The sequence below is a fragment of the Rhipicephalus microplus genome, chromosome 9 (genome assembly GCF_043290135.1).
Source record: "Rhipicephalus microplus isolate Deutch F79 chromosome 9, USDA_Rmic, whole genome shotgun sequence".
Taxonomy (NCBI): domain Eukaryota; kingdom Metazoa; phylum Arthropoda; class Arachnida; order Ixodida; family Ixodidae; genus Rhipicephalus; species Rhipicephalus microplus.
This window is the reverse complement of record NC_134708.1, coordinates 10,616,557-10,642,827: the sequence shown is the minus strand read 5'-3', so window position 1 is coordinate 10,642,827 and position 26,271 is coordinate 10,616,557. Positions and strand designations below refer to the sequence as shown.

Genomic DNA, 26,271 nt, shown 5'->3' with positions numbered 1-26,271 from the left:
CCGGAACGTTATCAATATTTTGTGTGGTATCTCTGCGTATCAGTTATTAAAATGAGCCGTTGCCAAACGCAATTAAGCACGAAAACAGCAAACGATTGCGAAAAAACTTATATACAGGTATCGTTCCCTAGATCAGCAAGTCTGGTGATTCTCGCATCACCGTGTGAACAGGATGAGCACAAAATCACTCGCTGTCAAACAGGTAACACTCGGGCAAACTCACAGGTAAGTGTTGGACGTGTGTGTAACAACGAAATGACTTCTCAGACGATGATTTGCGCGGGATATTCTTCGTAATGTTGGAGATAATGCTTCCATCACTCTCCCTCTGAACGCTCCCCCCCCCCCCTTCACCCCCATATTCTTTATGGCATTATAACGTACATCTTGAAAGTCTGGCGAATAGTGATAACTTTAATATGCCGAGGATCATAGTGATCTGTTCGGCTTGCAGCTAGTTTTTGTAGTTTGAAGAGTATGCCACTTACAGCTGAAATATTCAGTATGCCGATTAACTACTCCTTTCCAATTACTCCTGCATGGTATTCATACCAACTTGCGTAAAATCCTGTAAGCGCGAACAATTTATGAAACAATGCCACTGTTAAATACTTCGCATGCATTGGGTATTGATGATATGCTGATAAGTATGTTTATCTGAAATGAAGTAAAAATACATGCCGAAAAATCATTTCTAGCTATTCAGTGCAAAACGGAATGCGACCAGATAGCACTGCGCTCGCCTTTTGATTTTACCTCTCATGTGACGAAATCAGCTACGCTAGTCCATTACCAATGTGCGACAGGCATGTTGATTGGCTATATGTTAAGGCGTAAAATATGCATAATTTTATGTCGAGCATATGCCTACTTATCATAGAGGAAGTATGTTAAAATAAATACTAGTGTACTATAGAGGAAATTCTCACTGTTAAAACATGAATATTTATCTCAATATTGTAAGGTGAGCCATGCTATAATTCTTCACATACCGAATTCAACTACAAACCAAAATTACAATAAATAAATACGTGCGTAAAGCTAGCATATCAAAAAAGTGAAAAAAAAAATGTGGTCTATCGTCTTTTTTAGGAATCGGTATAACACAAAGTGAAACGTCTTCTCGCCAAGGTAGTTGAGCATTCATTGCGCATTGTTTCGATACGAGGGCGATGGAAGAAATGCTGCAGTAACAAATTTCAGTGTCACGCGAGCAACGGCCAACGGCTTGTAGCTCGCAGCGCACACCTCAAGCAGGAATCACGCACAAAATGAGCATAGAGAGCAGGAGCACGGACAAACAACTGTCACAGCTCGACACTTAATGAGCGCTGCTCAAACAGAAAGAAAAACGAAACGAACGCACAAGTAAACACCAGGACGACCTCGAACAACGGTCACAGTTCGTAGTATTATGTACAGCACAGCAAACTATCTCAACCCAAAGTGATATACTGAACTTTAGGCAGCAAGGATGCTTGATTGACCACAGGCTCAGCGTTCGTATAGTCTCTTTCTTGCCAAGAGTGTATAGAAATGACAAAAGTAAAGTTGACCTCCACGTGAGGACGCTGGGTCACAAAAAGGTTTACATTACATGGCTTTTTTTTTTTCCTGAAGCGATGATGAGGAAACAATGCCTTGTGGTGATCCTGATTTGGTTTGCAAGCTCGGCTGCGTCGCTGGAAATTGACACATCGGACGGTGGATACACGAACCTGCTCGTGTCAATCAACAGAAATGTTCCTTACGACGAGTCTATCATCGAGGACATTAAGGTGAGTACTGCCACAGCGTGGAACATCACTTCCAGCTCCCTTAAATGCTTTCTGCTTACGTTAAAACTTCTTTAGACCATGTTCTCACCAAGAAGATGCAAGGCTAAGCTAGACAAAGGGTCCTTTATAACTTCTCCTAAGACGCCTTCAAGGCGAAAGCTGTAGCGAAGCTCCTTAGGTCCTCATGATGCGCGTCGACGCCTTCATTGTGGTAGCTCCCCGTCCGACCAAAACACAGGTGTTGCATATACCGTACATAAAATGTTCATAGCGCATTTAGCTTTAAAATAGACCGTACTCTGCCCATCGATCTGTCCATACAACCGTCCATCCTTTATAATACTCGGCGATTTCAATGTTAAAGATTACGGACCTTAGTAACTACCTTTTCTCTATAATCACTGTTAATCAGCATTCACATTGTGGATCGGCTGCCAAGTTTTTTTTCTACGTCGATGTACGGATCTTTCTTTGCCCCCCATACGAAAGCTTTCTGCCCCTGTCATGGTTTTGAACCCCCTCCACGATTGAAAAGTCTTTGAACGTGTGACGTTACGCAACGTAACATCAAGTTCTGGAGTCATGATGACGTCAGACATTCTTGCCAATTCATAGCGACGTGATGATTTTTTGAGGCACATCCTTGCTGACGCCGACACCTCGGCACGCCGAAAGTCAATTTTCGTGTTTGGAGATGTATCTAGAGAATTCATCTATATTAATCTAAATGAGCGAGCACGCATAGCAGGATAAATTTCCGCTTTTTATCACTGTGTGTTTTAAAAGCTGTTACTACTATCACGCTGCTATTCAGGGTGATTGATTAGCATCTACCCGAAGTGCCAGCTCTGGGGCGATAACGTTGTGTTTCTGTAGAATGTGTGGTCATTAGATAACCTCGATATAAAACTTCAAATATGCATTCGAAAAAAAAAACGGTCAACGAAGTGCAACAAAAGCTCTTGATGTATTGCTGCTCAACATTGTATATTGCGTATTTTGGATGAAGTATGTCTACCAACAAGCGCCAAAAGTGGTTAATTGATTGAGCTGGCACAGCGTGTCATAAAAACACTTGCTTCCCGAAATGCAGGACGCTTGATCTGATTCGCTTGAACGAAATTTACAATTTTTACCAAGTATACACCAAAAGAGCCGACATACTTGTCTGAGAAATGAACGACTTACAGGTGCTGTTTACGGCTTCGTCCAAGTTCTTGCACCAAGCTACCAACGGTCGAGTATACTTCAAGCAGGTCACAATCGAGGCGCCCAGCACATGGCCCGCAAGAAAAGAAGCCCGAAATATGTCATCGAGTTTTTTCGAGCAGAGCGACATCCGCATTGGCTTGCCAGGTGAACCGCACTGGGACAGGCCATTCACGCAGCAGCTAAGACCCTGCGGTCAGCCTGGAGACTTCATTCAACTGACGCCCGGATTCCTCGCCAAATGCAGGAATTCGACCACGAGCAGGCTAGACAACTCGGGTAGGAGCGACATCTATTCAAGCTTTTAAGTGCAGAGCGCCTCAGGGGTTTATGCCTGTCTTACGCTGTGACAAGGTTCTTGCCCTGGGTAGTTGGTGAAGATCCGTAATAGCTTACAGTGCGCTTTGACACACGGACGAAGGAGGGACACACGAAGACAAGCGCTGACTAACAACTGAATTTCATTTTTAAGGAACACAGGGCTATAAATGTACAGAATTGCCAGTGCTTGCTGTCGAAAACGTCCTTTTACAATTAGTGTGGCTGCACACCTGTCTTTGGTGACACTGCTGTAATCACTAAAACATCATGTGAGAAAAAAAGAGAGACCATTAAAGCTGAGGTAATTGAAGAAAAAAACGACGATTAGTAAACCTTCTCTACTGCTAGGCACAAAAGATTTATATTTCTTGCCGGGGGCGAACTCCCTCACAAGCTTTTCTCCACCTTTCAGTGACATAACTCCTTACGTTTTATCATTGTTAAAAGGCGTTTTCGACGGCATGAATTAGCGCATGGCCTCTTCTGTATATTTTTACGAACTTGTTCTTTTTTCGGTTGTCAGCACTTGTATTTGTGTGTCACTTCTTCGTCGGTGTCTCTGAGTGCGCTGCGTCAGCTATTATTACTGTCTTATGCGGTCGTCCTCGCAACCAGAACCACGTACAAAAATTTAAAATTAAAGCCAACGAACGAGAAAAAGAAATAGAGAAGGGACACGAAAGAACAGGAGGAAGAAAACAGTAATCGAAATAAGTAAAAAAGACAGAAAAAGTGGCGAAGAGAAAAAGAAAGAAAGAAAAAAGAAAAGAAAGAGAAACAAAGGAGATTTCTCAAAATCGCACTTCCTTCGGCCTCGGCACCACTAGCACAAGCTGCCTTAATTTTTAAAATAAACCCTACAAAGAGCAAACAAGTGATATTTGCACGCCATTTTAAAACGAACACTTAAGTAAAACACTCAGTGAGCTGATTGGTTAGCCAGCTAATCGCCCACATCATTCTATTAGAATTCGATCGCCTAGCGAGAACAAGAAAGTCCCGAAATTTCATATGAAGTTCGCGTCAAAACATCACCTTCTTAATGTCAGTGGGACATGATAGATTAACAAAGTACTACTTGTGAACTCGTTGGCCAAGTTGGCTCAGCATCAAACCGACTTTTGTAAGTATCTACCTGATTAAAAACAATATAATTAGTTTTTACCAATAAAAAATTTCAGCACAGTGATCTTGAAAAATTTCTGACAGCAAGACGATTTTGTGGACAAATCTCGATGTGGGATCGGCAACGGCATTTTACTTCCTTCAGCATTTTTTGTTTGCTTAACAAGCCTTTCTCACGGCAATAGAAGCATTTTCGGTATTGTGAAACGTTATTGGATAACAGGACACAAATTGATCTTTTTTTAAACAATTTCTCGTTTGTGCACATTGAAAGGAGCGCTGCAACACTTTTCAGCGTGGACAGGAGACTCCGTTGATCGACAGTAGAAGTTACTGGGAACACGCGAGCCAAACAATATAGCACAGCAAGTGGTCTAGAATTCCTAAATAATACCCAAGGTCAGCTAAAAGTTGTCCACTCTGCTTTCGACAAATGGTGTCATGAACCCCAAGACTACGACCATTGGCCAATTTGAGCAACGTTAGCTGCATAGTTACTGGGGCAGCCGCGGGATGCCGCCGCATGTCCACGCTCGTTATGACTTAACACCGTGAGTTAAAAAAAGAAGAGTGAAGAAAGTGCTCACCGTCACGACGCACACTCGCCAACAGACGCATCTACTCTCTCTTTAGTGATTATCACCCCCTTCCTCACCACATCATCTTTCGTAGGTACCAACACGCTTTCTGATACGAAAGGAGAGAGAAAGCGTTTAAAGCATGTAGTTTGCAAATCGCTGCAACTCCGCTCGTACGTGACGGATTCTGAAAATTATTGCGTGAGGCAATCAGTTCTTTTAATCAAGCTATTCGGCAGCTGTTGCAGTGCTCCTTTGAAGCGCAGTTTTCTTCACAAGCTATCCCAGTATAATGATAGCATTATACTACTGTGTTGCCGAAAAGCCACAAAAAAATCGCTGCGAAATAAATGGTTGAAAACCACGTACGCGACGTACGCAGCTGGTTGGTGTTGTATTTACTTAAAGTGTGATTTTCATTTCTTCCCAGACTTTTGCGAAATGCCAACCGCACTGAAGCGTGCACGCAGTTTGCATAAATTACAGGCAAATGTGTGTCGACTTATTGCAAGTCGGACATTTCATACGATAATCTGGGCATGACGCGTACGGATACCTACTTCGACATCAGTCGTCCAAGCAAGCGCACATTCACGTGTTCCTATACTACTACTACCGACTATTTGAGCTAATAATATTCAATGAGAAAATAGAGATGATTTAGTGAAACTCACATAGTAAGTTAGGTTGCTAATGTTTCATATATTGACTTTCAGTGTACAAGTTGGTACACGAGTGGGCACACTTCCGGTATGGAGTGTTTGATGAGTACAACTGCGACGGTGACAGCCAGTATCCCCTGACGTACTGTAACAGCGGCAAGGTGAGTGTTCGTTAGCATTGTTTGCAGAACGGTGCACAGATATCCTTGGTTGAGGGCTTTCAACGCGTTTAAAAGCATAACCAGGACTTGATGTTATAAAAACCGACATTTCATTCATTTTATTTCACAGTAGAGCAGCAAAAGAGAAGCGAATGTATAAGGCTAAAAAGAAAGCTATATCAAAGAAATCGAGTTCAAATAGTGAAAGCCCAATCGGGGTGCTTCGATAAGAGCTTAACATATGCGAACGAATTTTTCGTTCTTATAAGACAATCCTGCAGAAACAGAGGATCGTGTTACAGTAGCGTTTTGAACAAATGTTATCAGACAAAGTTTGCATAATAATAACTGTCAGGGTTTTACTTTCAGAAGCCACGATATGATTATGAGGGATACCTTGGTGGAGGGCTTCAGAAATTTTGAAAATTTCGCGTTCTTCAACGTGTCCTGACATCACAGAGCACACGCGATGGAACCACCTAAACGCCACCTGCGTCGACATGCGACCACCGCGGCCGGTATTGAACCCGCGACCATTCAATAAACAGCCGAGCGCCACAACCACTACACCATCGTGGTGAACAAGGCAAATCTTTGACTCGGATAACGAAATAAATTTTACGGGTTTTTCAAGCTGGAGTGACTAAGTGAAAATGAGGCTCACTTTTACTGCGTTTTTAGCTTCTCACTGAAATGTGCATCTGAATGACGCACCTTCCACTTACGACGATTTTGGAAGATAGTTTGAGTAATAACTGGGTGAAAACTGGAAGCAAAAAACATTGAGGAACGAGCTGGTGCTGAAGATGAGACGCAGTCATTTCCGATGGAGGCGGAAATGTTGTAGGCGCGTGTCCTCAGATTTGGGTGCACGTTAAAGAACCCGAGGTGGTCAATATTTCCGGAGCTTTCCACTACGGCGTCTCTCATAATCAGATCGTAGTTTTGGAACGTTAAACCACACATATCAATTATTCAAGATGAGACGCAGTACGTGAAAAAAACAAGGTACCTCTTTGACCCCCTAATCTCCCCTTTTCTGCATTTTTTTTAAAACTTGCATGTATGTATATAAAGACACCAAAAGCATACGGTAGCTTCTGACTACCAGGGAAAAAAATTTGGCTACGACCCTGGCTGCAACATAGATATGAATCGGGTAATTAACTTCAGGTGAAACTGTTCTGAAAGGATCGTCTTCAATGCCAGGAGAGCATCCCATGAAAATTGCTCCATTGACAGTGTGTTTCGATTATCAAGTGACTGCGTGGTCACCTTGCGTCATCCCAGAAATGTTCATCTCATTTAGTCATCAATCATGTTCAGGCCTCGGGTTGCCAATGAGAGTAGCAGGCCTAGACCTCTATTTAATGTGCTAGTTCATGTTAGGGCTGTGTTGATGTCACAGTAGAGAAAGAGCAAAAAAAATACAAACTTCTTTATATAGGTTCCTAAATCACTCCGAGTACAATAACAAGACAGTTTTTTCCTCGCCTTCAGTACTACCTACAGGCGCTGGCTCCTTCCCACCATTTATTTCTCCATAGAACACAAGGACCATGTCACTACTAACAGTTTAGCCTATATCAGGATTTCGTGCTTTGAGGCCAAAAGACGTCGCTTCGCTTGCGCAGTCGAGAACGCATTAAACAAACTTTAATTGGTTGATCATGCCCAACATTAATGCGGGACAAGACAGAACTGGTGTGCAACTGTATGGCCAAGCAGGGTAGGAAAAATTTCGCAGCTGATATGAATACAGACCAATTGAGAGCTATGTACCTCGTGAGGTCACGTGAACAGACTGCCGGCGTCACCAATTGTGACGAAACATTTTTATATTATGTACAAGTGTGTGGCGTTTTTTTTTTTTAAATCATTCGAGATACTACTAGAGAACGTTTACTTATACACTGGCAGATTTTTTTCGTGCTATATCTAGCCTGCCCTTCCCTTTCCTCAACGCGCCCTTCATATCACACCCCATGTGATCGCTAACACAAATTTCTGGACTTTTTGCAGGCAAGCCAGTTCTGTGACAATACCAGCAGAGCCCGTCAGCACAACCCGTTTGCTCCTAACAAGCAAAACAAGCTGTGCCAGCAAAGGTCGGCATGGGAAGTGATCAGCGAGAACGCGGACTTGCGCTTGAGGTGAGTAAATCCTTGAAACACACTTTTTCAAGTATACATGGAATAAACTCAGTAAAGAAGTCTATGGCCTCACAAACTCACCATCACAAAATTTTTTGGAATATGTTCAGTACGAGTGGAGTTGCGAATATTTTCCCTACGTTGCAATTTTATTCTAAATGCTCTAATTAGAATGCCTTGCATGTGTGAATGTGGACATTAAAAATTTATTTTCTCTCTCTCTCTCTCTCTTTCTCTCTCTCTCTCTGTGCTCTTTCCGACGCCTTTTTACACACCCTCGTACAGGGTAGCAACCCGGCTAATTTTACCAGATTATCTGCCCTTTTAATCTATTTCGCCCTCTCTTTAAAAAGCGCATCACACAATCCAGTTCCCTGATTCGTGCAGTGAAGCATTTTACTGAGACGTACAACACCACACAGTGTGCACTGTTGCTGTTGTCTCGACACAGGAAAGCACAACTTAAGACCGATCTTAAAGGGGCCCTGCAACACCTTTTGAACATGGCCAGAAAATGGTGCCGATCAGTGGTCGAAGCTTTCGAGATCCCGCGAACCAAATATAATGACGCAGCACGCGGCGTAGAATTCACAATTAATTTTCGAAAACAGCAAGAAAGTGCTTTTTCTTTTCTACACATATGACGGAACAAGCTAAACAATCATCCGCCACAGCCATTGTGTCAGCCATTGGTGGCTGCTGGCTTGAGCACGGCGCGCTCGGTCATTACTGGGTCCGCCGCATAAGGCCGCGAGTTGTCGATACGCGTGTGCACGATCGCACTAAAAAGGCACGTATTCGAAGAAAAAGAGCACCGAAAAAATCCTTAAAGTCACGAGGTGCGCATGACGTATTTTCTTTCCCCGTGCCACCACCATACCCCTTCGCTTAGCTTCCAGTACTTTCGTCTGGACGAGAAAAAGGAGAATGCCATGGCAGCATGTGAAAAATCTTTGCTCGCACTTGACGAATTATAAAAACGTTTGCATTGGTGAATTCGCGAGGCAAAATCTCTTTCAATGAATTAATTTCATGGCTACCTGGAAAAGTGTTATAGGGCCCCATTAAAAGGCCTTTGATTTTAGGGGTGAAGATCCCTAGGGTCGAGCCATGTCTTTTGACCGTCGGTGTGACACGCTATGGATATCCATATCCATATGGATGTTCATATGAATATTCATAAGGATATCTATAAGTATATTCAAATGAACATCTCATATATGACAATCCATATGAACATAGAAGTCTATGTCCATATGGTTATTCTTATGGATATCCAACTGAATATCCATATGGATATCTCAACACCATACGCGCATTGTGATTTATGAACAACTTTGTATATACAATACACACGTGTTGTCACGTCTTTGCATGATCGACAGGGCTATGTGTGAGGGTTAATGATCCGCTGGAGCTTCGCCCACTCGTCATCATTCACTTGTTGGATATGCTGTGACTTTTCGTTGTTTTTATGCTCGAAGGCTTACAAGACCAGCCATGTCGGAGCACATCGAGACGTCCTTCGTGGAAATCCAAGAGACGAAGACTCGTGTGCAGTGCGTCGTGCTCGTTCTAGACCTCTCCACCAGCATGGACGTGAGTAGAAGTCCATTATTTATTTATTTATTTTATTTATTTATTTATTTATTTATTTATACTGTCAACCCTCCCTTGAGGGTCATTACAGGGAGGGATGCATATGATATGGAAAGTAAATACAGACATTGATATTTTCAGCAACTTTGAACAATAACACAATAGCATATTCATTGCTCGGCAAAGTAAACATCAAGAGCACATTCAAATTTTTTAGCGTCAGAATTTTCAACAATATGTCGCGGCAATTTGTTCCACGCTTCTATAACATCAGGGAAAAAAGATTTGCGAAAGACGTCCGTGCGAGCACCGAAGGGGCGAACTGCCGCGTCATGATTGATCCGGCTGCTGAGCTTATGCGGGGGGTGTACGTAAATTGTTCTATCTATTTTTATTTGACCATGCAATATCTCAAAAAATACTTTTAGGTGCTGCTTTTCTCGTCTAATTTCTAGAGATTCCAAACCACTTAGTTTTACCATCTTGGTAACCGAATCAGTCCTTTTATACTTCGAACATATAAATCGCGCGGAAAGTCTCTGAATTCGTTCCAGTTTATCTATTAAATCCTTTTGGTGGGGGCTCCAGGCAGCACAAACATATTCTAAAACAGGGCGCACAAATGTTTTATATGCAAGCAGCTTGACGTCTTTCGTAGCATTCGGTAATTTAGCACGCAAGAAACGCAGTTTTCTGTAAGAGGCACAGCATACATTCTCGACATGTGCACGCCATTTCAAATCATTCGCAATATGCACTCCCAAATATTTAAATGCACACACCTGCGGTAAATAATTAGGTCCAATGCTGTACGTAAATGGTAAAACGTGTTTCTTGGTAGTTATATGCGTATATGTTGTCTTAGAATAATTTATTTTCATCTCCCATTTATCGCACCATGTTTGAAAATCATCAAGACAATCATTAATTAATATTTGGTCATTCGCACACGTCACTGGGGCATAGATTAAGCAATCATCAGCAAACAATTTAATTTTTACAGGAGGGTTAACAATGTCAACAACATCATTTATATACACCAAGAACAGCAATGGGCCCAACACGGAGCCTTGGGGCACACCAGAATAAACATCAAGTGATTCAGACTCAAACCCATCAATTCGTACCAACTGCTTGCGGTTCATTAAGTATGCTTCAATCCACTTCAGGATATTTTCATTTACGCCTGTTCGTTTGAGCTTGAAGAGCAATTTATGGTGGGAGACCTTATCGAAGGCTTTAACAAAGTCTATGCATATCGCGTCGGCTTGTTCTCTGTTATCTACGGCAGCGGCAAAATCGTGGAGAGTTTCAATCAGTTGGGATAACGTGGAAAGCCCTTGCCTAAACCCGTGCTGTTGCCTACATATCAGCCCATTTGTCTCCAAGAAAATAGCCATCTGTTTGGCAATGACGTGTTCAAAAACCTTACAGCAAACAGTGGTATAGTGGTATAATTTCTACAGTTTCACAAGGCAAAATCTCGGCATGATTTTGAGGGATGCCATAGGAGAGTGTGTCGAAAAATTTCGGCTACCTGGAGTTTTTTGACGTCCACTAACACAACGGAGTATACGGTCCTCTGAAATTCCGTCTCTATCAAAACTGGAGCGCCGAGGCAGAAATCAACCCGTGACTTTCGATTTAGAAGCTCAACGACGTTGCCACGGCAACCCTTCGTTGGCAGATGGGCCTATTCTAGATGATATTGCGTAAAAATAAACGGACACTAAAGAGGAAAACGATTTTTCTGTTATTAGTAAATTACCCGTCCGCCATTCCGAAACAACTGGGCTCAACGCAAGAAGACGCTTGGTAAAAGAGAAAACGAGCTAGATGAAACTGCGGGTGGTGACGTCACCACAGATTTCCTGCACCAATATATATATATATATATATATATATATATATATATATATATATATATATATATATATATATATATTTATAGCTCCCTTCAGGCGGGTGCTCTCTTGATCGCCTCCATAAGCTGGGGTATCGACAAAATTTAGTATTTAGTATATATATATATATATATATATATATATATATATATATATATATATATATATATATATATATATATATATATATATATATAGCTCCCTTCAGGCGGGTGCTCTCTTGATCGCCTCCATAAGCGGGGGTATCGACAAAATTTAGTATATATATATATATATATATATATATATATATATATATATATATATAGCTCCCTTCAGGCGGGTGCTCTCTTGATCGCCTCCATAAGCGGGGGTATCGACAAAATTTAGTATGAAGGGGTAAGAGGGTCTGGTGAAGATCGGCGGCTGGGTCATGACACGAAGAACGTTAAAATTCCGTGTGTACGCCATAAAACTCTTTCCTCCAGACAGGTGTGGCCGATACCAGCATATCAGGGACCGCAGTATGCTGGTGTGCGCCACAGGTGGTGAAGAGTTTTATCTACTCAAGAACGGTGAAAACCGACATCGATAATTTAAATGCGAAAGTGGTCAGAAAAATTGAAATCTGCAGTTGTGGTTGCCATTTTGCAAACATTACATGTATGTACTCTTAAAAGCAGGCGTCGCGTTATGTTAACGTTAATTGAAGTTAGGCACCATCCACGGAAGTCGGTCTACGTAGCACTAACCAGGGCTACAAACCTGCCAATGTAATACCCATGTTTCTGTTCACATCGTTGCGCAACTGTAAACAACTGGTTATGTAAAGCATATGCGACTGTTCAATGTATGTCTGTGCGTACAACACTTGTACATATATTTCGCGTCATTTCATAACGTTTCGCTAAATAAAAAAAACGCCACAGTCGCTGCTCCTTCACATGTTTCGCGTAACATCGATTTCACTGGTACGTGGGATCTGCCGAATTTGTTTTTTGTTTTGTTTCACGGTTACGCTTCACTATACCATGACACTGTGGTGTGCCGCACGAAAACAATGCTTTAGAACTGTCACGCCTGTGCTGCTCACGAACATACATAAGAATAAAAAGTAGGGTGAAGACAGCCATGCGAGGCCATGGACTGCATGTGACCCGCGTGTTTCAGACCCATGGTATATGGCATCATTTGTAGAGACATGAGGAAACAATTTTTGACTGACTTTGAGAGTAGTAAATTCCAAGCTACGTGCTGCGATGCAATGAATGACTAGCGTGTTCTTAAGAGCCTCGGGAACCAATCTGCAGCATTTTCTGACCATGCTGAAAAAATAAAATACACACCTCTCCACCAAGCGAATCAAGAGGAATAGGGGAAGCTAGGTCATAAGGTCCATTATATATACGCTGAAATAACCTACTAGTAGAAAGGCTTTGCATTTGTAGGCGTTTTATACTGTTACGTCCCAATCATGATTTATAATAGTCTATAGTTAAACTTTTTTTAGGGGCGAAGCTCCTTAGGGCGTGGGCTGTGCGTCCCCTGTAGCCTGTATGTAGCCACCTCTAGTTTAGTTCTTGCAGTGTTCACTAGATGGCGGTACCGTCCCCTGTATGTAGCCACCTCTAGTTTAGTTCTTGCAGTGTTCACTAGATGGCGGTATCGTCTCCTGTATGTAGCCACCTCTCGTTTAGTTCTTGTAGTGTTTACTAGATGGTGGTACTTGTAGCTGATGATGAAAAGATGCAAGATGTTATAAACTAGAAAGCGGTACTTGTAGTTGATGAAAGACGCGAGATCTTATAAAATAGGAATGATGTCACATATGGCGCGTGTAATTAGTTGAAGGCAATCGTTCAATTTAGTGCGGCGACGTACGCTAGGGGGAGCGATGTAATAAAATCGAGTGGGCAAAATGTACAGAGGATTCATGGTTTACCAGGTTTACCTCCGGAGCTTCGCCCACTCATCATCATTCACTTCGTGGATATGGCGGAATTTTTTTTTGAGTGTGTCTGACATGTCTCGACTATACCGTACATTACGCAAACGTTGCTTTATAAAAATCATAGCCGTGAGAAAGAACAGTGGAAAGGCCTCGCCATTAACGTGCTTCACTCCTAAAAGTGCTGCGAGGCTCCTTTAATACGTCAGACTGTCGCGAAGTGACTGTCAGTTCTCGTTTGTCCTTTCCAGAATTACCGACGCTTGGACTATTTAAAGGAGGCCGTGACGCGGTACATCAACGGCATCGAAAACGACTCGCTTGAACTGGCCATCTTGAGGTTCGGTCATAAAGCGCGCATAGTGCACCCTCTCACACCAGTGAACGCCACCACGAAGCCGGGATTTATCAAAGTTGTAAAGGCTATGAAAGCCAGAGGTAATACATGCATCGGGTGCGGCCTTAAGAAAGCAATAATGGTAAGTATTAGTTCTATCACTGGTACTAGTGGCAGCAATTACAGTACCAAAGTGATGCTAGTATTAACACTACTATCATTAGTATTGCTAGCAGCGCTAGTAGTATTAAAAGCAGCGATCGCAGCAGTAGTATTCCGCTACTGGTAATAGTAATAGTAGTACTGCAAAATCATGAGCAGCGACTCCCACCCTAAGCAAAGTCAATAATTGTCAGGGTCGAACGTCCCAAAACAACAATGAGATTACACGCTTTAGTGAGGGGGGGGGGGCTTCGTAAGTTTTGACCACTTGGGGCCCTTTACCACGCACCTAAATCTTAGGACACGGGGCTCAAGCATTTTCTCCACCATCGAAAGTGCGGCCGCCACGGCCAGGATTCAATCCGGCGATTTGCAGGTCGAAAGTCGAGCACAATAGCCACCAGGACACCGGGGCGGATTAAGCAAAGTCGAAATTATCGGTAAAGTGGAGGGAATGAGGGTGGAGCTTTCGCGGAACGGCAGCACAACGTAAAAAAAAAAAAAAATGTGCGAGCAAAATTTTCGCGCAAGAAAACAATGAGTACACGCTGTCTTCCGAATAGCATAGTCGCAGAAACAAGCACGCACGTACAAACACACACACACGCACGCAAACCAACACACACACCAACACCGACACGTACACAAACACGTAGAGCGATAACGCGATTAGACCGCAAGGCGCGGAAGTACAGTGTACTAGAATACACGTTGAGATATTCTAAAATATTTTAGTACACCGTACATAGAGGCTGTTCCCATGATAGAAGTGCTAGTGACACCCTTCTTTCTCTTTCAACCACTTACGGTTGACAACTACCGGTGAAACTGACCTACATCTATAGTTATGGTTCAAGTTTAGATTTATACTTGAGGCATACAATACCGAAGCAAAGGACTGAAGATAAGGGCTGATTAGCCGTCAGCATAAATAATGAAATTTATTTGAACGAGATTACTTAAAGAGTGGACCACGGTGTTCTTGCGAGCACTTTATGAACCCCTAGAGAGCCTTCATGTCTCCACGAACTGCTAAAGTCACTGTGAACCACTGGGTCGATGCGGCACCTAGTGGAGACGATCTCAACCGTGCGCTTCATTTAACGTGGCTTTTGAGATCCGCTCCGACAAAGCGTTGAAAGACAAATTGAACGCAAGAAATACACAAGGGAACATGAACGCCGATGTGCGAGGGCCACAGCGAGACGAGAATTCAAGGGTGGGTTGGTTGGTCAAGTATTGTGGTCATCTCTAATTTTTTTAGCACTGTCGGATTTCGCATGCAGGATTATGTCCTCAAGGACACTTTTTCGTGCTTTCAGCATCTTGAATCTGTCGCCAAGACGACGGAGGGCGCAATCATTGCTTTGCTAAGCGATGGCCAAGAGAACAAAGATCCGACAATTGAATCTGTGATGCCGTTGCTCTTAAAAGCAAAGGTCGTAGTGAACACACTGGCACTGGGTGCAAAGGCCGAGGACAAACTTGAAAAGCTCGCCTCCGAGACTCGAGGAAAGGCGTTTGCCATCAAAGACATGAAGGGAAACACGGCGCTGGAAATGGAGGTCGCCTTCGTCAGAGCAACCACGCCATCGCGTGAACAGCCTTCCCAATCTCAAACGGTAAGGATAAAGTTTGCATACTTAGCTTGAAGAACTATTAAGCCTTAACCCTTCACGGCTCTTTTGAGACACTTTTTAACATACTGCAGTCTTATTTCGAACCTATCAGAAGTGGGAGCGGAAACTCATTCAAAAGTTTAGCAGTGAGAAGAAACGAATGCAGCTGGGGAGCGGGTTCCAGCTGTCCTCGGGGTGAGAAGCAGAGCGCTACCTAGAAGCTAGAGATAAGAAAGCTGTTGGTTCGGTCTCTTCTGCGGCAATGTTCGTTTAGTTCATTTAAATTTCCAATTATTTGACATATAGTACTCGACATTTAAAGGCAATAAACAATGTACCCGACACTTTCTTTGGCATCGCTGTCGGTTCTTTTTACTATGTTGTGTCTGATAAAGACACGAGTCCTTGATGAAGACCTTTTGTTTGAGGATAACACATGTTGATATTGTCACGGGGCCACGACGTTGACAGAGGCAGGTACAGTGTGTCTCAAATGCAAGTTTATTTGACTGAACTTGTGGCCGGGAAATAGAAACTAAGTAAAAGATACGGGATGTACTGTCGTGAACAAAGTAATGACAGTCGATAATTTGATCCATGGCAGCACGCGTCGGCATTGTATACGCGTCTTGGAACATTCGGGCGTTATCGCTGATGGCCGAGTTTCGATTAATATGTTGGGTTTAAGGTCCCAAAACCACCATGTGATTATGAGAGACGCCGTAGTGGAGGGCTCCGGAAATTTCGACCACCCGGGATGGCCGAGTTTCATGCAGAATAAAGTGAGCTGTGTGCTTTTGCGCGCTCAAGCCGGACAGATCATCCAAAAACTACCTTAAACGCTCTCAGACATTCTGGCATGAATTTCGCAAGGCAGTATCTACCAGTGCAATGCACCGGCAACATAAAACATGGAAAGGGGCGTTGTGACAATATGAGGATGGCACATGTGCACGCTAGTAAGAACTTTCTATGTGGAATAAAGTTCGTGATCTCAGGAAGCTTTCCTTTGTTGTGATTTTTTTGCACAGCTTGTGGATACAGTGAGACATCTGAACAAGTTTCTGAAACATCCATTTCAAGTGGACAGCAGCGTTGGTAACGACACAATAGTGTACGTCAAAGGGCAGCGCCAAGTCCAGATGAAAGCATGGCTCGTCAACCCTAGCGGACAGCGATGCAAAGGTTGTCACGAGTCTTCCACAGAAGCCGGCATTGCTATCTTGATACCAAGCCCAGCAGAGGTAAGTTCGTACGAGGTACCACTACTGTTCAACGCTATTCATGGCGTAATGCGTGCGCTGTCGTAAGAATACGCAGGCGACTCTTACAATTGTGAAATGCAAGTTTTGTAGACTAGCGTGGTGTCACCATTCTGTGAACACATTATTGAACCGGCATTAACAGGCTTGGCAGAAAGTGCGATGTTTTCGAAACCAGGGCTGAACTAACATTTTTTTTTGTTCATACGAATCTATGGTTCTCGGTAATTGCATCTCATGAAGGAGGAATAGTTAAAAACAAAAAGAAGGAAACGCTGATAGTACCTTATGTCCTACGCACCCAAGGACGGTCATCTTCAACTTCGATGAACACCATAAGGGGCGAAAATACCTCAATAGGCCGTAAAAATGTGGTGGGGTTGCGCAGCTTGACAAAGCAGAAGGTCAGAAGCAATCATTCTCACAATTTCGTCGGGGTGTGCAACTGCTGGTCTGGCTGGGTTTTCCGAGTGCGTCAGCTAGTACGTTGGCAGTGTTAAAGCCGGTACAGGCGTTGCAGTGGCCGATGGAGGAGTGGTCGTAGCGGCTGGTACGTTTTCGATCATGATTGTAGGCCCGTGTGCTCAGATTTGGGTGCACGTTAAAGAACCCCAGGTGGTCTGAATTTCCGGAGCCCTCCACTACGGCGTCTCTCATAATCATATAGTGGTTTTGGGACTTTATACCCCACATATCAATCAATCAATCAATCAATCAATCAATCAATCAATCAATCAATCAATCAATCAATCAATCAATCGTTTTCGATCATGGAAACTCCAAGACTACGACCATTGCGGAACTCCGCTGTACAGTGCTGCTTCTACACCACACCTCCACCAAATTGTCACGGGAACGACGAATACACAAGAGAGACAGGAGCGAGTATATCTACCGAATTTACAAGCAACTGTACCACCGAATGGCTGCTAGCTTCTCTCGCGGCGTTCCAGTTTCTTCATCTCTTCATCTCCAACGAAGGGCTCATATTCAATGCCTTGTAACAATATACTAATTACTATCTACAGAAAGCAGAATTGAATAATAAGAGCGCAGTGGCCTTTTTGTAAGACCCCGCATTGTCCCCACCAAAATCATACGCTACAACGAACTCAAGATATTCACAGTAGTAGTACCCAGATGCTAGCTATAAGCTCTCTGTGTCACATGTGGTATGTTGGAGAACATGTAACGTATCAAGATCCACATCTACTTTTTTGGTCACTGAAGGCTGGTACCTGGTTCCTTCACCTGTCGAGCTCCGACGAAGGGGATGTCAGCATTCAGGTGAAGTCTAGAGCCAGGAAAGAAGGCATAGATCCGATTCAGGTCTCCTGCACCATGGCCGACATGCTGGTAGACCGACCTGATGCGGCAATCGTCTACGCCAAAGTTAGAAAAGGAAAGAAGGTTGTCGTGGGCGCCTCCGTTCTTGCCGAGGTATACGGACCCAAACAGCGGCACGCATCGACGCTTCTCCTTCACGACGACGGAAGAGGTAAGAATTGCGTCTCTGCGTTTGCGAATGTGGCCAAGCATGATTTATTACGAAAATTGCAGGCCGATTCTGAAGGCATTCAAGCTTGACAGTTCAAACACTGCACTTGTTCGCGTACGACCCCTACAAGCATATATGAGAGCCCGGTATGGCAAACTACAACAGCAACACTGGTTCACTTTGCCTACTGTTGTACAAGTGATGGTCAGTCACGGCTATTTTTGGCTATATAATGGTACACTAGGGCTCAGTAATCTTTGTCATTTTATGCTATGAACATAAATGTATTTCATTCATTGCTGAAACTGCTGCTTGGGCAACTTTTTTGGTGATTGGGATAAGAAGATTAAGTGATTTGCTTCTTGTGCATGTAAGCCTACTTTATTAACCTGAATGCATTCATTGAACTGCCTACTAGTATTCATCATATATTTGATGCAGAGTTGAAGGGTGAAGACGTTGAAATAAAGCATAGGACGAGCGTTGCGTCCTTTATAACGTGTTCGGGGCTTGTCCTGCGCTTTATGCAACTACACTTTGTTCTTTCAGCAGAACATAAACAATGTAAACATTTGAGCGAGCCCAAGTTTAATTCATACGCTCAAGCGCAACAACGCGTGAAAACTTACACTCAGTTTTCTCGCCCAACCATGCAGAACCTGACAACCATGCTGGTGACGGGACGTACAGTGGCTACTTCACAGACTTCACTGGACAAGGGAGGTACACCGTGACGGCAGGCGTTTCGTACCAGTACGGAACTCGAGTGGCTTATCCTACGGACAGCTCGGCGTGCGCACTAAATGTAGCCACGCGTGCTTCTAATGACGAGATCACAGGTGAGTGTAGGATCAAAAAATCACCATAGTGCTAATGAGCTTGATCAAAGAAGAGGAAAACTATACCAACACAAAACTACGACTGCAAGACACGTTTTGTTTTCCAATTTTCTCACATAAATGTGTATCACGATCAGCATTGTTTCTCACGCCTAGCTCAGGGTCGTTTTCTCATACTTGCCGAATGAAACTTTCCCACGGTTTTCTTTGTTCTCTGAAAGCTCGATAATTTTTTACCCATATAGACAAGCGCGTTGTCGACTGCAGATTAGAGTTAATAAATTGTAAGTGGCAGAAAAAAAACTTGTTTGAGTATAGTGCAAGCTCCGTCACGCCAAGATGACGTCGCGGCGGAAATATAATGTGTTGCTTCAACTCGCTTGACGTCGCGAAGACGGAGTGTAGCTGAGGGGAAGCCCCAGTGAAGGAATGCAAAGCAACGCAAAGCGACGCAAAGTAGAGCATGGTGTAGCAAGGTTCAAAGGTGTTAAGCATTACCATCCACCATCTCGCCAGTCACTGACGAGAGCTTGACATGATTCCATTTTTTACCAACGCCATTGTAATTGTGCTCGGCGCTGATGAGCATTATCGCCCGGCTCCACCCTGCTACCTTTACCTGTGCTCACATTCTCAGTAAGCTTCTGTACTATCCACACGACCACCTGCATTTGTCATCTTTCCTTGCCTTCTCCCCCTCCTCTCTCGCCAGATCTGCCAGCTTAGGAATACGCTCTACCTTTACCACCTCATTCCTAACTTCCTCTACCTCACTTTCGTTTCAATCTCCTTATTATGCTGGGCTTCGCTGTCACCTAAACTTAGCTTATGCTATGTTTTTCTTCTCGCAATGCACTTACCATCTCCCGGCTGGGACACCGCTGTGTCCAGTCTAGAAGCGAGTAGTGGGGCCTCAAATTTATGAGGGATACCGGCTGGTGAAGTTATAGACAACTTCGATTTTATTCGAGCGGAGAAGGGTTGTAGGGCTTCGCCAATTGCAGCCGGCTGCGATTTTCACAGTTGAGCAGTGAAACTCGCAAAACAGCTTCGCTGTAAAGCTAGAATAAGTGGCCACACAGCTTATCATGGTCCGGTCAATCAACGGTGACCGAAATGAACAGTTCACCAAATAGCTAGCTCGGGAATAGTACTTCTACATGCCTGTGTTAAGGGCCTCCACCAAGATACACGGGAGAACAGGTGTTTCCCACGATGTCGGGTTCGTTCGAGCAGTGCAGAAGAATTTCACGTCACATGGACAAAATACTCGCAGGATCAATCCAGGGCCGTGCATCTGAGAATCCCATGGACGACTTCATCCTCACGAACACGTCGGCAAAAACCGCAACCGATAACGCGACCGGCGTCGAGCCAGTCGATCCTTTCGAGAGGATAGCGTCCGGAGGGTCTTTCCAAGTGACCAAACCCATCGCGAAGACTGACGTGCCTCCCGGGAACATCCGGGACCTTGCCGCCGCCGGCGTTCGCCTAGGAAGGAACGGCTCCTTGTTGGCGGAACTGACATTTACATGGCCTGGAGCTCACTTGACGACGGAGAAAGGTTAGCAGTGACTTCGCAAGAAATTTCCTCGTATGTTAACTATAATGACTTACACAGTAGAGCAAAGGGTAATGAAGGAAGGCAGCTGATCAACGTAGAATTGTCCTTCCAAAGGCATAACCTAATAAACCAACAGACAATGAGGCGAGGAAAAGCTCAGGGCGCATTATTTAATTTTTGTCACATTTGGTGCTTCGAAAGAGAAGAAGGGTCCCGTGCTCTTCAAGACTGCCACAAGCGAGAAATATTTCTGCATTACTTTTCTCCCATTTCCCCTCTATCCCGAAAAAGGTTGCAAACAGGATCCAAGCTGCCTAACCTGCTCGCCTTTTATTAGACTTTCTCTTACTATAATGTAGTGGTTTATTCACATTTATAACATGCAAAGAAATTGACGCGGACGAAAACACATCTTGTCGCCGGGAGCAACCGAACTTACGACGTTCGCTAAGGGTCGCAGACAAACAGAATCAGAAGCCGAAGAACAATTTGAGAGGAGGTTTGCAGGACAAGTGTCGCAGCACTTGCTCATGACAAGTGCGTAGAAATGGCAAGGATGACAACATCACGTCAGAAACTACAAGGATCGGATAGAGGAAAACCAAGTGGAAAGTAGTTGAGAAGCCAAATGCTGGGCGTCGCAACTTATGTCCGATGACGCTGTTTGCCCAAGACCTTAGCAGGCAAGCTACCAAAGCGCAAGAGGCAGCCCTTCCCTAATTGCAGGACATATTCGAATAAAATTGTTTATATGGTATAAGCAAGCAGTCTATTACACAGAGCATACCGAAGAAAACCTATCTCTGCCACATTCCAGAAAATGTCTTAATGGTACTAAGTCCCAGTTGTGAGCCAGTTTGGTCGTATTTGTTGTACTAAGTGTTAGAATATTACAAAGTTCATTTGTACACCGTACAATAGTTTTGTACATACATACATACATTCGTACATACATACATACATACATACATACATACATACATACATACATACATACATACATACATGCATACATGCATACATGCATACATGCATACATGCATACATGCATGCATGCATGCATACATACATGCATACATGCATGCATACATACATGCATACATACATGCATACATACATGCATACATACATACATACATACATACATACATACATACATACATACATACATACATACATACATACATACATACATACATACATACATACATACATACATACATACATACATACATACATACATGCATGCATACATACATGCATACATGCATACATGCATACATACATGCATACATACATGCATGCATGCATACATACATGCATGCATGCATGCATGCATACATGCATACATGCATACATACATGCATACATGCATGCATGCATGCATGCATGCATACATGCATACATGCATACATGCATACATACATACATACATACATACATACATACATACATACATACATACATACATACATATCAGCTACATGTTCACGTCACATGTCATTTGCATGAAAGAAGTCAATCTGTTTTGGGGCACTTTTCTCTCGCAGCTTCATCAGTGGAGATCAGAGCCAGTACGGATTACGTCAAGCTGAAATCAGACTTCGACAGTCAAGCTAAAATCGCGGAATTCAACACGCAATATGAAATCCTCGACCCGGAGTCTTCATTCACGAAGCACGCCGTGAACGTGTCATTGCCGACCAGCTTAGCCGTACATCAGCAAGCAGACGCATCCGCGTGGAGCGCTTACGTCGCAGCACGTACCACCAATTATGGCGGCCTCAAGTCGAACACGTCCAACGTCGTCTGGCTGTTCTACGAAGCTCCCCCACTCTCCACCACTGTTGCTACGACTTCAATCAGTACAACCAGCGCAATGAATACAACGACAAGTACAAAGGCAATAATAAATACGACCACTGCAAGCACCACAACAACAACGGAACGTTCTACAACAAAAACACTGACTACCACTTCTCAACCTGCATCTACGGAGGTATTTAACAGTCACCAAACCACAGCTCTAACGTCAACTAAGGTACGGATTACGAAGCAGACTTGCACGCTCGGGAGGCAAACCTCGCAACCTCCTGCGACTCCAACCACTTCGAGAGGAAGGGCTGTAGCCACCACAACTGGAACTCCACCTGTCACTGGTTTTACACCAACAACTGAAACTACCACCGCCACGACGGAACGTGCTACGATGAAAACACAACTACTTCTCGACCTTCAGCTACTGAAGCTACTGAAACTTCTACAACTACAACGGAACGTGCTAAAACAAAAGCGTTCGCCGTCACTTCACGTCCTCCAACTTCGGAGGCATCTGCCAGTCACGCCACTGCGGTACAAAGTACAAAGCGCTCGACGCTAACGATAACCGAATCCCCTCCGAGCATGATTCCTACCGCTTCGAGAGAAGGCACTGTAGTCACGGCTACCGAAACTCCGACTGCCTTTAATTTCAGCTCAAACGTAGAGGCGCTTCCCGCCGCCAGCATTGATACACGTGGGTTAGATGTATTTTTCACGCTGTCAAAGTGGATACCGATAGGCGGTGTCATTGCGGGTGGCGCCGCCACCATCTTGGCTGCCCTAATAATCAACAGAAAACGCAAAAGTCGGCCGAACAACCAGAGGCCTTTACAGAGAGCACAGCAAATACAAAAGCAATCCGCGTGACCTCGACAAGGACAGTAACAGGAGGACGCGGGTGATAAAGAAAGACAACGTGATTGTCTCACCACAAGTTGTCGCCATAAATTGGACTCATGATATTGTTCATAATAAATCATCATATAACGTGTTATTTGGAAGAGTATGTTGTCCTTTATTTCAAGGTTTCCTTACGAAAGAAATGAATAGTCGAGGGTTAAATAACGAAAATAATTATACGTGGACTAATAATTCAATAATCTGTGGCTTATTATTATCCAAAAGTATTATTATCCCAAATTGTGCGTCCGAATTAGTGTGTGTATGTGTGTGTGTGTGCGTGTGTGTGTGCGTGTGTGTGTGCGCGTGTGTGTGTGTGCGTGTGTGTGCGTGTGTTGCATGCGCGTGCAGGGTTCACTATGGTAGGGAGCGGGAAGTGAAGTTTCACCGTAGCGTCTCACCCTCATCCCAGTAATTTACCCTCACCCTTATTACCAGAGTACTGTTCATTCTAAGCTTGAAAGGAGTGGCAGTGCATAAGGGCTACAAAATGAAATAAAATGAACATAAATGAGTGAATAAGTAGCTAACAATAAAATTAAATAAATTAAACACGAAAAAAGGATGTTAGCAAGCGTGTGTCGAAAAGCTATGAAATGCACTCAGCAAAAAATTTACAGTGCACATGTCTGAGGCACAGAAGTGTTTAGCACACAGGAATTGAGAGAATATTTCAATTCTCGCTAGGCTTCGGAGCTTAAGATTTAGTAAGAACTTCGACCTGTAGCATTTATTGTGACTCAGAAAGCAACCATGCCAAGAATTGTCCGGATAGTAAATATGGAAAATAATGTGACCCCTGAAGCCAAGGCGAAAAACCATGCAACTGAGAATGAAGTCCCAAAGTTGGCTTTACTGAGTGTAACACGCGCATGCTAGCAAAGCCCGCTGAACACCAATTGTGGAACTGTTGCCGCCCTCTGTCGTGCTTCTGGCCAAATGCGAAACGCTACCATTCAGCGGCACCCGGACGTGGCGCTAGCGTCGCTTCAGTGCTATAGTATGGCAAGCGCCTGCTCCCGCTTGCTTCAAACTTGATAAAATAACGCTAACAGAGAACCGTGTCGATTAAAGTTACGTACATTTGCGAAAATCTGTACAATGAACAACTCGACAAAACTATATTTCCAGTAAAGACAAAAGGATTCAAGTTTCTCTGCCATAAGCTAAGGTGGCGGGGGGGGGGGGGACGTTAGGGGGTTTAAAATCCACCCGAAAATTTTGAATTTTGCATGCGTCCACGTACATATACAAACGCACACACAAACCTACATAAAAATAGGTATTCTGTCTCCCACAAGGGTGTCGGAATGAAATGTTTTTCTTTTTAAGTTTCAGTTTAGTTTCAGCGCCAAACGTTCTATTCTGTTTCCGGAAGAACAAAAATGTTCCGTAACAGTTTTTATTTGTATGCAAACATTTGAAGTAAAAGTTACGATAAAACTGCTGGTGTTGAACACGTTATTCCCACGTTTTTAGGAGGAGCACAAGGAAATGTACCAACAATCTCTACCAACTGGTGCAAACCAGTACCCCCTTCCTTCTATTAATTAGGAAGTTAATTAAAAATTTTCGAGACAGGCTCAATGCTTTGCGTCAAGGGGGTGAGCATGATCTCTGAAGCAGCCCGCCGAGTGGTGGAGTCATTAATGTATGAAACAGGAACCTCGATATGCGAGACCATTGATGAGAAAAGCTTGAGCGCCGAGAATGAAGTATCCACACTGGCCTGTGTGATTGGCACACCAAGGACCACTTGCGTTAATCTAAACAGCTCTGGTCACCACTATTTTAGTTTTTAGAAAAAAAAAATTCAGCACTTTCTTTAATTCGTCAATCATGCCTGACATAAGCGCTAGTATGGTGTACCCTAAGATATGCATTACTTCTCGAGTTCCATGACCATAGTTATTCCGGATCGCCAAGTTTGCTATTCAACAACAACAAAAAAGACGAAAAACAATGCGAATATTTCAGTTTCCTACGGTACGAAGTAATAGGTAACGTTTCGGCCAAGTTTTCGTTAAGGTCATAATTTGTTTGTTCTTTTATTTTTCACAGTTCCATTTCGACAACTTCTCCTAGCTACAGAGAGAGCATTTTGCCTCTGGGATAACGTAGCTCCCGCGGTCGAGTATCAAACCCAGGATTTTGGGGTCCACAGTCAAGAACCATAATCACTAAAACAATTCGGAGAGTGTTCAGGGTAACATCAACCACTTGCGGTCAAACTTAGCCTCTCGTTTTCAGACAAAAGCAGCAAGGCTACTTAGCCGACTGTCGGCAAACGCGAATATCTCACATCGCAGGTGAATATTTGATGAGCAGGGAGCAAACTAAAGCAGGCATTCATGCTCACAGATATTCTGGCTTCGTAATACCCCAAAACTCCTTGCTACGTGAAAGACAGCGGGCAGCGTCGTGGGCAGCGTCGACCACGCTTTCGGAACCTGCGCGATGCAGCCCTCAAATTTTCTGTACCTCACAAATAGCCAAGTACCTCACAATGTCTAACCGGGATCAACAAGCCGAGATAGTGTTCTGTACCTTCATGATAACTGCGGGGGTTTTACATACCAAAACAACGACATCGTTATGTAAAGGCAATGGCACAGGGCATTGGAAATTTACACCCAAACGGGTGTTATTTCACGTGCACCTAAACCGAACCACGCCGACCTGAAGCGCATTGCCTCCATGAAAGTGCGCCTGCCTCAGCCGGGGTTTAAACTCGCGACTTTCGGGTCACCAATCAAGTACCATTACCCCACCATTACGAACGTTATTGAACGTCTTCGTCTCCACTATAAACAACCAAACCTGAGGAAAGTTGGCTAGATTTCCCTGGACAT

General features: G+C 43.7%; 1 protein-coding gene across 3 annotated transcripts; it reads left to right on the top strand.

The window, feature by feature from the left end:
* Nucleotides 1–150: 150 nt before the first annotated feature.
* On the top strand, nucleotides 151–23,513 carry LOC119164852 (calcium-activated chloride channel regulator 3A-1). Of its 3 annotated transcripts, XM_075873120.1 has the most exons (13): nucleotides 151–225; nucleotides 1,621–1,778; nucleotides 2,969–3,266; nucleotides 5,728–5,834; nucleotides 7,857–7,987; nucleotides 9,472–9,586; nucleotides 13,669–13,896; nucleotides 15,239–15,538; nucleotides 16,567–16,779; nucleotides 18,028–18,295; nucleotides 18,952–19,134; nucleotides 20,411–20,698; nucleotides 22,249–23,513. In XM_075873120.1, the coding sequence occupies exons 2-13, from the start codon at nucleotides 1,623–1,625 to the stop codon at nucleotides 23,076–23,078; spliced, it is 3,117 nt and encodes a 1,038-aa protein (XP_075729235.1). In that variant the 5' UTR covers nucleotides 151–225; nucleotides 1,621–1,622; the 3' UTR covers nucleotides 23,079–23,513. The 3 variants fall into 3 exon arrangements, with proteins under 3 accessions (XP_075729235.1, XP_075729236.1, XP_075729237.1); XM_075873121.1 differs by lacking the exon at nucleotides 16,567–16,779; XM_075873122.1 differs by lacking the exon at nucleotides 20,411–20,698.
* Nucleotides 23,514–26,271: the final 2,758 nt, after the last annotated feature.

Coding starts and splice junctions, on each gene's coding strand:
- LOC119164852 (XM_075873120.1), top strand. CDS start 1,623: ATGATGAGGAAACAATGCCTTGTGGTGATCCTGATTTGGTTTGCAAGC. Junction 1,779..2,968: donor CTATCATCGAGGACATTAAG/GTGAGTACTGCC, acceptor AACGACTTACAG/GTGCTGTTTACGGCTTCGTC. Junction 9,587..13,668: donor ACCTCTCCACCAGCATGGAC/GTGAGTAGAAGT, acceptor TGTCCTTTCCAG/AATTACCGACGCTTGGACTA.